The sequence below is a fragment of the Orcinus orca genome, chromosome 7 (genome assembly GCF_937001465.1).
Source record: "Orcinus orca chromosome 7, mOrcOrc1.1, whole genome shotgun sequence".
NCBI classification, from domain to species: Eukaryota; Metazoa; Chordata; class Mammalia; order Artiodactyla; family Delphinidae; genus Orcinus; species Orcinus orca.
The window spans coordinates 83,336,430-83,349,605 of NC_064565.1; the positions used below are offsets into that span (position 1 = coordinate 83,336,430).

At 37.7% G+C, this 13,176-nt stretch overlaps 2 protein-coding genes across 2 annotated transcripts in view; one reads left to right on the forward strand and one right to left on the reverse strand.

The window, feature by feature from the left end:
- Nucleotides 1-13,176, forward strand: part of PLCL1 (phospholipase C like 1 (inactive)) — a 366,570-nt gene that overhangs the window by 120,161 nt on the left and 233,233 nt on the right. The window lies entirely within an intron of this gene.
- Nucleotides 8,686-9,731, reverse strand: LOC101287686 (RNA-binding protein 3-like). The gene has a single exon (XM_033430648.2). The coding sequence runs from the start codon at nt 9,653-9,655 to the stop codon at nt 9,191-9,193; it is 465 nt and encodes a 154-aa protein (XP_033286539.1). The 5' UTR covers nt 9,656-9,731; the 3' UTR covers nt 8,686-9,190.

A 13,176-nucleotide genomic window follows, 5' to 3' on the forward strand; every position in this document is an offset into this window, starting at 1 on the left:
GGGCAGGACAAGTCATTTTAACCTCTATTGGACAAGACAGAATTTGCAAGTCTATAGACAAAAATTATTTTGCATTGCAGTCAGTTACCTACAATTTACAGTGTTGTAAAATAACATCCATAGAATCAAAATCAGATAACTCAGAGGGGTGTTTTCTAGACAATACATAGTTTTCTACTGAAGCACAATTTTTTTTCCTTTAGGGCATTTATCCCATATACCATTTGCCATGATGATCTTTCAACATAACTAAAAAATATTGAGGTTGTTCTTGGAAGTTCCACCTTCTTGCCAATTCTAATGTTCCTTTTGTCTTTGAAAACCCCATTCATTGACTTCCGTTATGGCTGTCATTAGTTCTGTTCTGAAATATTTTGGCTCTCTGCCTTCCTGGCACATAGTAAGATTGCATTTCTCACCTCCTTTGAAGTTTGGCATAGCCACCTGACTTGTGATGACCAATGAAATAGGAGAGGAAATGACTTATGTTTTTTCCTGGAAGAAATTTTAAGAGCTGGTGTGAGATTTGTTACATTCGTTTTTCTTGTCTTGCTGAGTGAGGAAATATGTATCTATCTTCTGTATGCCTTCTGTATGCCTAATTTTCTGAGTGGTTATGAAGAGCTGAACCATTTCCCACCCTTGCCACATGACCTGTGTTGGACTTGTAGTGTGATGAGAAATAAATTTTCATGATGTTAAGGCAGTGGAAGAAAAATCATAACATCTTTAAGTCAGAGTGCTTGAGTTTGAATCTTGGCTACACCATTTCCTAGTTTTGTGATCTTAGGCAAGCCTCTTAACTTCTCTATGTTTTGATTTCCTCATGTGTAAAATGAGAATAATAATAATGCCTATGTCATAGGTCATTGTGATGATTAAGATAATATATGACATGCCTCGACACAAAGTTAATAACAACGGGGTCCTTGTTTATCCTTTTGTCTTTTTGGTTCTGTAACTTAAAATTTATCAGTGGTCTCTCAAATTAAACTTTTGAATGTAATATATTAAGCACAATGCTGCCCAGAATAGTATAGCTATTCCTACAGGGTAGTGTCATAGGGACAGCTGTTCCATAGACTGTCTCAGAATGCTCCCTGGGAGGCTCACTTGTATCATCTTTCTCTCTAGTGCTTTTGATGTTGAGTGGCTTGTGAAACATGAGAAAACTGGATACCACACTATAGTATGAGATGCTACATCAGTGACAGGCAGAGCACAGAGCGCTTGAGGAAGACAGATTTCTTTTCTTGGAATTGGAAATTGTTACTATTTTTCTAGCTCCTGAAATGGTATCCTCATCTTTTCTTTATTATTAGCCAAATGGTTGCTTCATTTTATTGTAATATTTCTACTAAGTGAAGTTGATGAAATGTTTGCAAAATAGAGCAGTGTATAATAAAATATGTAGAAGTACCTAAGTTTGCTCACATAGTTTAACGTATACCCAAATTATTGTAGTTATTATGGACAGTGTATAGTGTAAAAAGATACACTTGTTATGGTTTTTTGCCCTCTAGAAGGGAAATATATATATATATATATGTATATAAACTAAGAATGGAATGAGTTGGCATATTTTCTGTAAATATATTGCAGCTGTTTTCCCAAAGTGGACAAATATCCAGCATTATTTGCAAACCAGTTTGATGTTCATTGGAAACCAAAGCACATAAGCCCTTTGTATTTTGATTTATGAGCAGTTTAATTTCCCAGCTCAATAAAAAAGGATATAGAGATGAAATTGAAGGTATATTTATGCCTTTAGTATCTAGTGATTATATTTCTCTGAAAAGTTGGTTTATATTAAATGATAGCAAGTATTTTAATCCATTTGGGCTGCTATAACAGAACACTATAGACAGGTGGCTTATAAACAACAGAAATTTACTTCTCACAGTTTTGGTGACTGCGAAGTCCAAGATCAAGGCACTGGCAGATTTGATGTGTGGTGAGAGCCTGCTTCCTGATTCATAGATGGTCATCTTCTTGCTATAACCTCACAACAAGGTGAAAGGGGCAAGCGAGCTTTTTGGGGATTCTTTTATAAGGGCAATAATTCATGAGGACTTTGCATTCATAACCTAATGGACTCCTAAAGGCCCCACCTACAAATACCATCACATTGGGTGTTAGCTTTCAACATACGAGTTTTGCAGGGATACAAATATTCAGAATATAGTAGTAAGCCACTCAGATTATGTAAGGCATGTATCATTTGCTGAGTGTTACTTATAATGTCACAAAACTTATGGGATAGAAAAATAAGAGGCACCTGTATTAATTGGAGTCCTTTTCAAAGTTTGGGGCTGAAAAGTTTTTAGCTGTGGTAAGAATGTATGCCTTGATTATAAATATTGGCATGCAGAAATGTACTCATATTTAATTCTGACAGATGTAAGCTTCTGATAAAGGCAATGTAATTTAATTAAACTGATAAAAGTTGAAAATATAAATACAATTTTAATAAATAAACAAGCATTTTTTTAGCCTATGTTTGGAGAAACTCATCTGTACTTACCCTCAAAGATCTCTCTGCTTTGTTGCTTAATTTCTACGCATCTCCACTCTTGTTCCTGCCTCTCTACCTTTGATCACACTGTCTCTCCACATGAAATGCACTTCTTTGACCTTAAGGTCCAACAGAAATTGTATATCTTTTCCAAAATGTCAGCTGACTTCTCTGGCCCACACTGATTTTTCTCAGAATTTCTACAAATCTTGTGGTTGGTTCTTATAATCTAGCGGCTATGCAATCTTGTGTTATTATCTCTGTATTTTGTGTTCCTGTATTTTTTCCCCCTTGCATTTGGGCTGTGTGATTTAAGAAAGCCCCCTATATACAGAGTTCTGGGCACTGATAGAGATATCAAGTGCAGGTTGATGGATGAATTCTTAATTGCTGGGGAATTGAAAGCAGTTATATCACGATACACAAACGTCTTTTCAAGTGACTCTTCCATTGGTATTAACCATGGAGGAAGCTCTGATAGATTCACCTTTAGATTTGAGCTAATTTTAATTGTGGTAAATTCTAATAACAACAATAATAGTAGTGGCTAAGATTCATATAGTGCTTACTCTGCCATGCATTGTATAGAGTATTTTACACATATCACTCTATTTAAGCTTCACAACAACCCCATGAGCAATACTGCGATTGTCAACACTTTACAGACAAGGAAACAGAAGCACGGAGGGCTCAAGCTGTTTCCTGAAGGTCCAAAGAGCTGAGACTGACTCCACAGTCAAGGTCTCAAGCATTAGGCTGACCTGCCTGTCCGCATGGGGCAGGTGGCAGCTCAAATATCTTTCTCATTTTGCGGGTCTTCAGTAGAAAAGTAAGCATTATATTCTGAGGACTTAAGTGGTTGACTGAAAATCCTGAATAGTGAAGGATTAAACAATTAGGGTTTCCATAACAATTGGGGATGGTCTAGAATTGAACATAGAATAAAGTGAAGGGAATATCAGTTTCTAGCTCTGGTTTTCCTATCAATTTGTTGAATAAATTAGGGGAGTAGACCATCCTGAGATGCAACAAGAAATGGCTGTTTTTAAGATGGAAAAAGTGGCTTATCACTCAAAGGATTAAGAATTCCTCTTGACTTTTCCTGATGGACTTTTGTGAATAGTGATATAATTATTAATAATCTCCAATTTATGAATGTACTGGCTAGGAAATTATCAACAGCATATACAGTTTCCCACACTGAAAACATTTAAGTATTTAGAAAAATGTTGGTTTTTATTTGGGTGATAAAGTAAAAAAGATAAAATATATTCTTCAGAGATGTGGAGGATTTATTTATACACTAAAACTGTGTTGAGGAAGTCTGAAAAATCAGTTGACTAAAAAAAAATCAGTTAGCTTGAATTTTGGGTGGGGTAGCTCAGTTCTAGCCAGTGGATTGCTTAATCAGTCATCAATGCTCAGCTTCTGGGAAGAAATTTCTTCCCAAGTGAATATAAGTAGACTTTTTTTTTTTCTTTTAACATCTTTATTGGAGTATAATTGCTTTATAATGGTGTGTTAGTTTCTGCTTTATAACAAACGGAATCAGTTATACATATACATATGTTCCCATATCTCTTCCCTCTTGCGTCTCCCTCCCTCCCATCCTCCCTATCCCACCCCTCTAGGTGGTCACAAAGCACCGAGCTGATCTCCCTGTGCTATGCGGCTGCTTCCCACTAGCTATCTGTTTTACGTTTGGTAGTGTATATATGTCCATGCCACTCTCTCACTTTGTCACAGCTTACCCCTCCCTCTCCCCATATCCTCAAGTCCATTCTCTAGTAGGTCTGTGTCTTTCTTCCTGTCTTGACCCTAGGTTCTTCATGAACTTCTTTTTTTTATTCTTACATTCCATATATATGTGTTAGCATATGGTATTTGTTTTTCTCTTTCTGACTTACTTCACTCTGTATGACAGACTCTAGGTACATCCACCTCACTACAAATAACTCAATGTCGTTTCTTTTTATGGCTAATATTCCATTGTATATATGTGCCACATCTTCTTTATCCATTCATCTGTTGATGGACACTTAGACTGCTTCCATGTCCTGGCTATTGTAAATAGAGCTGCAGTGAACATTTTGGTACATGACTCTTTTTGAATTATGGTTTTCTTAGGGTATATGCCCAGTAGTGGGATTGCTGGGTCGTATGGTAGTTCTATTTTTAGTTTTTTAAGGAACCTCCATACTCTTCTCCATAGTGGCTGTATCAATTTACATTCCCACCAATGGTGCAAGAGGGTTCCCTTTTCTCCACACCCTCTCCAGCATTTATTGTTTGTAGATTTTTTGATGATGGCCATTCTGATCAGTGTGAGATGATATCTCATTGTAGTTTTGATTTGCATTTCTCTAATGATTAATGATGTTGAGCATTCTTTCATGTGTGTGGTGGCAATCTGTATATCTTCTTTGGAGAAATGTCTATTTAGGTCTTCTGCCCATTTTTGGATTGGGTTGTTTGTTTTTTTGTTATTGAGCTGCATGAGCTACTTATAAATTTTGGAGATTAATCCTTTGTCAGTTGCTCCATTTGCAAATATTTTCTCCCATTCTGAGGGTTATCTTTTCATCTTATTTATGGTTTCCTTTGCTGTGCAAAGGCTTTTAAGTTTCATTAGGTCCCATTTGTTTATTTTTGTTTTTATTTCCATTTCTCTAGCAGGTGGGTCAAAAAGGATCTTGCTGTGATTTATGTCATAGAATGTTCTGCCTATGTGTTCCTCTAAGAGTTTGATGGTGTCTGGCCTTACATTTAGGTCTTTAATCCATTTTGAGTTTATTTTTGTGTATGGTGTTAGGGAATGTTCTAATTTCTACAAGTAGACTCTTAAGCTTTCCCAAATTTAACATTTTCAGTTTCCAGTATTTGGGAATGGACCTTAAGCTCTGCAATGCAGTGCTTTATAATTCTGTCAAATCATAAATATGACTTTGAGAATACAAGGCTGGTTTGTTGGAGCCATTCACAGTCAAGGAGAAAGTCTATACCCATATCTTCTCATGTGTGTATTTTATAGAAGAAATCATATGCTGTTTTTGTAATTACAGAAACCTGAGGACATCCATCACGAATGTTAATGGTCTACTGGTTGTACTTAAATTACAATTGTTTCCATTTACTCACTTATTTACTCGCTAACTCACTCACTGAGACCTCCTCTGTGCCTGCAGAACCTCCTACCAAACCCTTCCCTTACCTTTGTCATTAGCCTCTTCTCATTTTGATCTCTCTTCTGACCAGTGGCCTGATTCTCACTTTCAAATGCCCCTGAGTATCACATTTAAAGTCACTTCTTTCATAGCACATTTATCTTTTTTTCTTCTGTATTCCAAACACATTCTGAATCAAATTCAATCTTAATTTGAAGGGCACCTGTCATTGTATTCAAACTATGCTGTCTGCCTGTTAATGGCTTTTGGTTTGTCTTTGCTTTCTCTCTCATCTTTATGAATGCTTATTTGCTGCTTTACAACATGTGTGAACTTCCTGTTCACAGCATGTCAGCAAATAACTTGTCAAACTTCAGTGGGCTCTTGGTGATTTCTTTTAACCTCTAAAGAGTATATGGAGGGCTTCCCTGGTGGTGCAGTGGTTGAGAGTCCGCCTGCCGATTCAGGGGACACGGGTTCGTGCCCCAGTCTGGGAAGATCCCACATGCCGCAAAGCGGCTGGGCCCGTGAGCCATGGCCACTGAGCCTGCGCGTCCGGAGCCTGTGCTCCACAACGGGATAGGCCACAGCAGTGAGAGGCCCGTGTACCGCATTAAAAAAAAAAAAAAAAAGAGTATATGGAGTGAACAGTATCAGGACAGCAATGCTACAGAGCCTCCACACAGCCCCTCTGGGAGAGGTCAGGGTTGCCATCAGATCCTACAATGGAAACTCAGAAATATATGGTGACATCTGAACAGAGAACATGAGAACATGTCAAGTATGGACTGAACCTACTTCTTGATTTTCCAACGCCGTTTTACCTCTCCAAAGCAAAATAACAGATTTCTGTTTCCTGATCCCAGTCTGTCCTTTTAGAACCTCTCCATGTTAACATTCTTCTCTTTGTGCAGTGTTTTCCAAATGTCAGCCATTCACAATCACATTTTTTGTTATAAGCTTTCAAACTCAAATGATAATTTCCTTGATATTTTAAAAATTTGTCAGCCTAAATATATTCATATGACATTTCTTTTTCTAATCATTACCGTCAATAAAAACCTCACTATCAATTGCCACAAACATAAATAAGATGAAAAGAAAACAGTCTTTTTGTATTTTCTACTATTGGCCTCTGTACTTGCTGAACCTGAGCCTATTCTCTTTATCTTGCAAAGGGAGAGCAGGAAGTGTTCTGGTTATCAGTTGCTGCAAAACAAACCACCCAAATTTGGGGCTTAAAATGACATTTTACGACTATTTCTCACATTTTTGTGGGTTGACTTGGGTCATCTGGTTGTTCTCAGTTGGGGTCTCTCATGTGGTTGCAGTTAGCATCTGGAGCGGGAGTCATCTGAAGGCTCAGCTGGGCTGGATGTCATGATGGCTTTCTTATTTATTTATTTATCTATGGCTGCGTTGGGTCTTCGTTGCTGCACGCGGGTTTTCTCTAGCTGCGGCGAGCAGGGGCTACTCTTCGTTGCGGTGCACAGGCTTCTCATCATGGTGGCTTCTCTTGTTGTGGAGCACGGCCTCTAGGTGCACAGACTTCAGTTGTGGCATGCAGGCTCAGTAGTTGTGGCTCGTGGGCTCTAGAGTGCAGGCTCAATAGTTGTGGCACACGGGCTTTGTTGCTCCGCGGCATGTGGCATCTTCCTGGACCAGGGATTGAACCTGTGTCCCCTGCATTGGCAGGTGGATTCTTAACCACTGCATTGTGATGACTCTCTCTGGTTGGGCAATAGATGCTGGCGGTTTGCTGAGACTTCCCTTAGGATTGTACTGTAGGGCCTACACATCGCTTCTTCATGTGGCTTGTCCTTCTCACATATAGCAGCTGGGATCTAAGAGTAATTGTTCAAAGAGGTCTTGGTGGACCCTCCTGGGCTTCTTATGGCCTAGCCTCTGAAGTCTCATAATATCTTAGTCACATTCTATTGGTTAAGAAGTCACTAAGGCTAGTACAGATACAGGGATAGAATGGCAAAGAATTTGTGGTCATCTTTAATCTACCACAGCTTACTGTTAGAGTGGTGTTAAAAACTAGCACCAAACTTAGATGTTCTCTATGTTGCAATCAGAACTGAACCAAAAAGGGAATGACTTTCTCACTATGTAAATCAATGTTATTTAATTCCATCTCCATTCATCTCTTAAACTCATCTTGGTGCTGGCAGTGAGCACCTCCTTACTGTATTCACCCTCTTCTGTGTCTCTTGCCTTTGATATTTCAAGTATTAATTTGGCTGGTATGTTCTCACATTCTCATTCAGAGGGTTACCTTCTGCCTTTTGCTAATGGTAGTATACAAAGAAGAAAGATAGAAAGCCCAGAGAAGCATTGTGATAAACAGAATTAGCTTTTTCAAGGCAAATAGCCAGGTATTATATAAGTCAACTTAGAAGGCATCTTTACAAAAATTCTGGAGATATAGCTACACTGGTTTCCAGATTTAGCAACTTCTCTGGCTCATTAGGAAGGACTATTTGGGAAGAGGGATTCTTAGTAGACATCTTTCTTCATGGGTCAGACTTCTGATTCAAATGTGTGGGTGAGATTTTAAGATTTTTCCCAGGAGTTAAATGGTGTGGTTCCATTCCTAAGATGAAATAATTTGAGCATCAACATATGTGTGCATTATGGAAAATTTTAAGATTATGCAGTTTTTGGGAATAATCCAAACAGATACTTATACTTAGCATTAGTGAATTTATGGCAAGTGCATGTGAAAATTGATAAACAAATAGGGTGTAGTATTTTTTTTTCTCTTTTAGGAAAAGCACAAAGAAAGACCTATTATTTTGTTTTGAAAAATGCACAAACTATTAAACTTAAATTTGAAAACAAAGGTCATTGTTATTGAAATTTGACGGTATGAAATATTTTTTTGTTTTTTTTTTTTGTTTTCATCTTTTTAACCAACTTGGTGAAAGACATCCTAAACGCTACATGAAACACAACAGAATATTTTTTTCTTCCAGTATTAAAAAAAAAATGACACACAAATATTTTTAAGAAACTTCTATATAATCAAGGCAGAGATCTGGAGTAAAAAACACCTCTAAGTAATCATGTTCTTCATTTCTTATAGTTACAGTCAGAAATTGCTTCCTAATCATAATTAAACATTGTGTACCGGTGTTTAAAATGTTCCTAGATGCACATTATTCAAAAAAATCAGTCTGGCCAAATATTTTTTGCCAGAACCAACATTCCTGAGAGCCTGAACTAAAAAACTGGTAAAAAAAGGAAAAGATATCCAGACTCCACAAATGTCTCAGAATTTGTCTTTAAATGGGAGAAAAATTTAAAAAACACACATGGAACTTTCTGAAAGGTCTTTAACAAGCTACCTTGGGAGCTCTACTCAAAAAAAGAAGTTGATGTAACTAAAACAGATGTTTCAGTGCAGCTCCAAAAATCTTTATAAATACAGCTATTTGGAGGGATGGTCCTGGATCAGAAGAAGTTTTATTCCTTGTGTATCTACATTAGGTGTGCATGCCTCATCTCAGTTGTCATAATTATCCCTGTAATTTCCTCCTGAGTAGCGGTCATAACCACCCTGGCTTCTGCCGCCATAGTCTCTGGACCTTCCATATCCATATCCTCCAGGTCGGCTGTCATACCTGCCACTTCCATAGCCCTGGTCCCCACCACCTCTAGAGTAGCTGCGACCACGCCCATAGGCCCCAAAGGCACCCCCTCTTGTTCTCCGGGCCGACTTGCCCGCGTGGTCTACACGGATCTCACGACCATCCAGAGACTCTCCATTCATGGCTCTCATGGCATCTGAGGCATGCTCTGGATTGGTGAAGGTGATGAAGCCAAAACCCCGGGATCGCTGAGTGTCCCAGTTCTTGACGACAACCACCTCAGAAATAGGTCCGAAGCTGCTGAAGTGGTCTTCCAGAGCCTGCTCATCAGTGTTGAAGTTGAGCCCTCCCACGCAGAGCTTCCCTTCTTCAGAGGACATGGCGGTAAATTCAAGTCCTGGAAATTAAGTAAAAGGCCGAAGAGACAGCTACCGCCAAGAAACCGGCTATGAAATATTTTTGAATTGGTGTATTGCTTTATATTTGCATCTAGTTATTATGTGCATATATTTCAAATAAAGGTATACAGTTTCAGAACATTCCTTTCATACAAGTGTCAGTGCTTCCTTTAACCTTGCTCAAAACATTGTGTTGTGGATAAACATGCAGGGTGATATAATAGTTCTTCATTTTGGACAAGCAGTTTCTTCTAATTTACATTATCGCTCAATATAAATGGCTTAACTGTCAAGGTTAAATCTCCTTGGCTCTGTACTCAGTGACATTAAGCAAGCAAATGTTGTTTATTTGGTAGTAAGTCCTAACTGTGAAGAGCTATTAGGAGCTTCCAGGCAGTTAGTTATACAAAACTTCTTTCTTGACCCCATTACATTTTTAAAGAAGCAAGATAGGTACTAGCTAATGCTTGAAATATATCTTAGATAAATATTTGAGATGTTGTGAATGGAATCCATGCTAACATTATTGTCACTGGCACAGTTTTTAGCTCTGAAGTTTTCTGAAATGGATTATTTTTTGAAAGTGCTGTTAACCATGGTTAGGGACCTGTCTGTCTCTGTCTCTCTGTCTCTCTCTCTTTTAAATTACACTGGATCCCACAATTTAAAAAGTTCTTATGAGAACAGTATGATGAAATATTAATGATGGAAATATATATTTGAATTTTCTTTTTTTGTGGGTATTAAATCACTAATGGGTCACTCTACTGATGAGTTTCCCTACTTTTGCTTAATTTCAAGATTAAATTCAGTCAAACATATTTATTTATTTTTTATTTATTTTTTTTTTTGTGGTACGCGGGCCTCTCTCTGTTGTGGCCTCTCCCGTTGTGGAGCACAGGCTCCGGGCGCGCAGCAGTCAAACATATTTATTAAGAGTTGTTAATAACTTAGATGCTACAATAGTAAATGAAATAATAGGATCTCAATTACGTACACATCTGGGCATAACAATGTAAAAATAAATATACCTAGAAAAATATCTGAAGAAAATATACTAGCATGTCAATAATCACTGTCTTAATATGTTTGCATGATATTTTTCCCTTTGGTAATTTTTTCTTTATACCTTTCTTTCATTTTAACTTTCTAAAATGAGAACGTTTTAGCATAGGCATATGTCAAATAACTGAATGAAATCCTGTAATTGCTAATGTTTATGCTTCAGCTGGGTTGTTAGTTTTTAAATTATGTTCATAAATAAATGATTAAAGAAAAGGTATCTAGGTCAGCCATTTTCTAGCTTCATTTGTGCCACAGTGACATTTGTTATACACATCTCGCCCCTATTAGTTTTATACATTTATATTAGTGGTCTTATAAACACTCCAGGTGGAAACAGCTCTGCCTTCTAGGTGATGAGGCAGTATGTTCCTCTACCTATGAATGAAGCTGCTTCCCCTCTTTCACTCTTTGTTCAGTGGCCAAGAAGTCTCCCATTCTTCACTTGGAAGTGACTGCAGCTCTTATTAGCAGACCAGCAGAAGTGGCCTGGCCCATTTCTCTGACTCAGAGTGACTCACTGGGATCCTCAGCAAAATTCCTTCCCCTTGTCTTTTCAGCTTTCAGGAGCTTCAGAAGGTTAGGTAGAAGGGATGTGAGTGATTAAAGGATATTTTATAGGAATAATTGAAAGCTGTGTATTTTATATATTTTGACCTAGGTTAGAGGACAGGAATGCTATGCATTCAGATTCTGGGCAGATGTGAATTCTCACGAATAACCATGAAAAAGATAAAAACAGTGCTAGGTAACCAGCAAAGTGAGTGATACAGAAGACTTTGTACTTCTGCCTCTTCTATCTTTGTTTCTCATTCTTCAACTTGTATGATCCCTTATCCTTTCTCTATCAGTGTGAGGTTGTAGAATAATGGAAAAAAAGAGAAAACAATATACTTAATACCAATCCATTTATTTAATCAAATTTGTTGCCTAAAATTGTCCTATTGCATTTATTTTCTCCTGTAATGCACACATGTGTCACTGAGTGAGAGAAGAGGAAGCCATTCCCATGGGGTGAATCTTCATGGAAGAGTGTGCAGTAATTTGTGCAAATGACTACTAGTCATAAGACTTCTGGATTAAGGAAAAAGCCATTACAACTGCTGTGTATAAGTGAACAATCGAAAAGTAATTAATGTGGTTTGAAATGGACTATGTGCCATCTTTTAACCTGATCATACTTTTATAAGAGAAGATAGTGATCTTTTAGCATATAATACTTACCATATATCTCAACCTCCCATTTTAAAGAGGTGCTTTTGAAAATATCAGTTAAGGAGAATCTCCAATTACTACATTGCTTCAAGAAAACATACTATTTTGATCGTTAGAAACACGACTCCATCAGATCTGCTCTTCACAAAATAGAATACATGCAAATGATGTGACTGAACTCAACCTCAGATGTTTTGCAGTTGAATTATTTGGTGCAGTATCTTGAGAGAAAGATGTTTGGGTTATTTCATATTTGATGACTTTGAATATGTGAAAATTAAGGGGTTAAAAATAAAATGCAATAACTGGATATTTATTTTTCTTAATAGTTTATTGCGTAAAGAGACCTCATTTTTCTACTGTGCCTTATTCTTTGATACTATTCATTTCCTTGTAAGTTTAGGAAAAGTGATGTATGTTCTTAGATCTCCAGTTTATTGATTTGTATCAAACGTCTGCTTTTATCAGTGGTCAGGCCTGCTGAGCTACAAAGTATGAACAGTGAAAGGGACTTTGTAATCCAGTAGGTCATCTGCCTCCAGAATTTTCAGAGAACCATTTTGCAACTGCTAGGACAAATCTTGAGGGGGCATGTGTGCAGTTTTATTAATTGCATTTGTAATTCACAGAAGTTCTTACATAAGGAGAAAGATGGACAAAGTGTTTTTTTTTTTAAAGTTTTTCTTTCTGTCTGGAAAGGGTGTATTTGGTTTATTGTATCTTCTATTATCTCCTTTTCTATAAAAATGTTTTAGTGAATGATGTAGAAGTTATTCTTTATGATACTCATGCTTCATTCTGTATCAAATCTCTGAGTGATCAGGGCTTGTGCACAGCAGAGTTGTGAGGGACAGGTTGGCTGGAGGATGGCAGGGAAGGTAAGTGAGGGGTTTGGGCCAAGTCACATTCTATGTTCACTGTCTTAAACTTCTCACGGGTAAATTCCAGCTGGAGTGAAAATAAGGGCCACCTTGACAGGGAAAGGAAAGTGGGAGGTGTCTCAGAAGGGAAGACATAACCTACGCAGTGTCTATTGCCGGCAGCCAAGCCCGGGATCGCTTTGTCCCTATAAAAGTGTTTAAATCAGGCTGATGGAAGTCATTTTCATTATACACTTTCCTGTTGCCTCACCCACCTCAGAGCAGTGGTCTGGAATTGGTGCTGTAATTTATACTACTCTGAGGATATTTCTTTTTTTTTTTAAAGAGGATAAAGTCATTGAACTG

What these genes read in the sequence shown, in the direction of transcription:
- LOC101287686 (XM_033430648.2), bottom strand. Translation starts at nt 9,655, where the DNA reads ATGTCCTCTGAAGAAGGGAAGCTCTGCGTGGGAGGGCTCAACTTCAAC.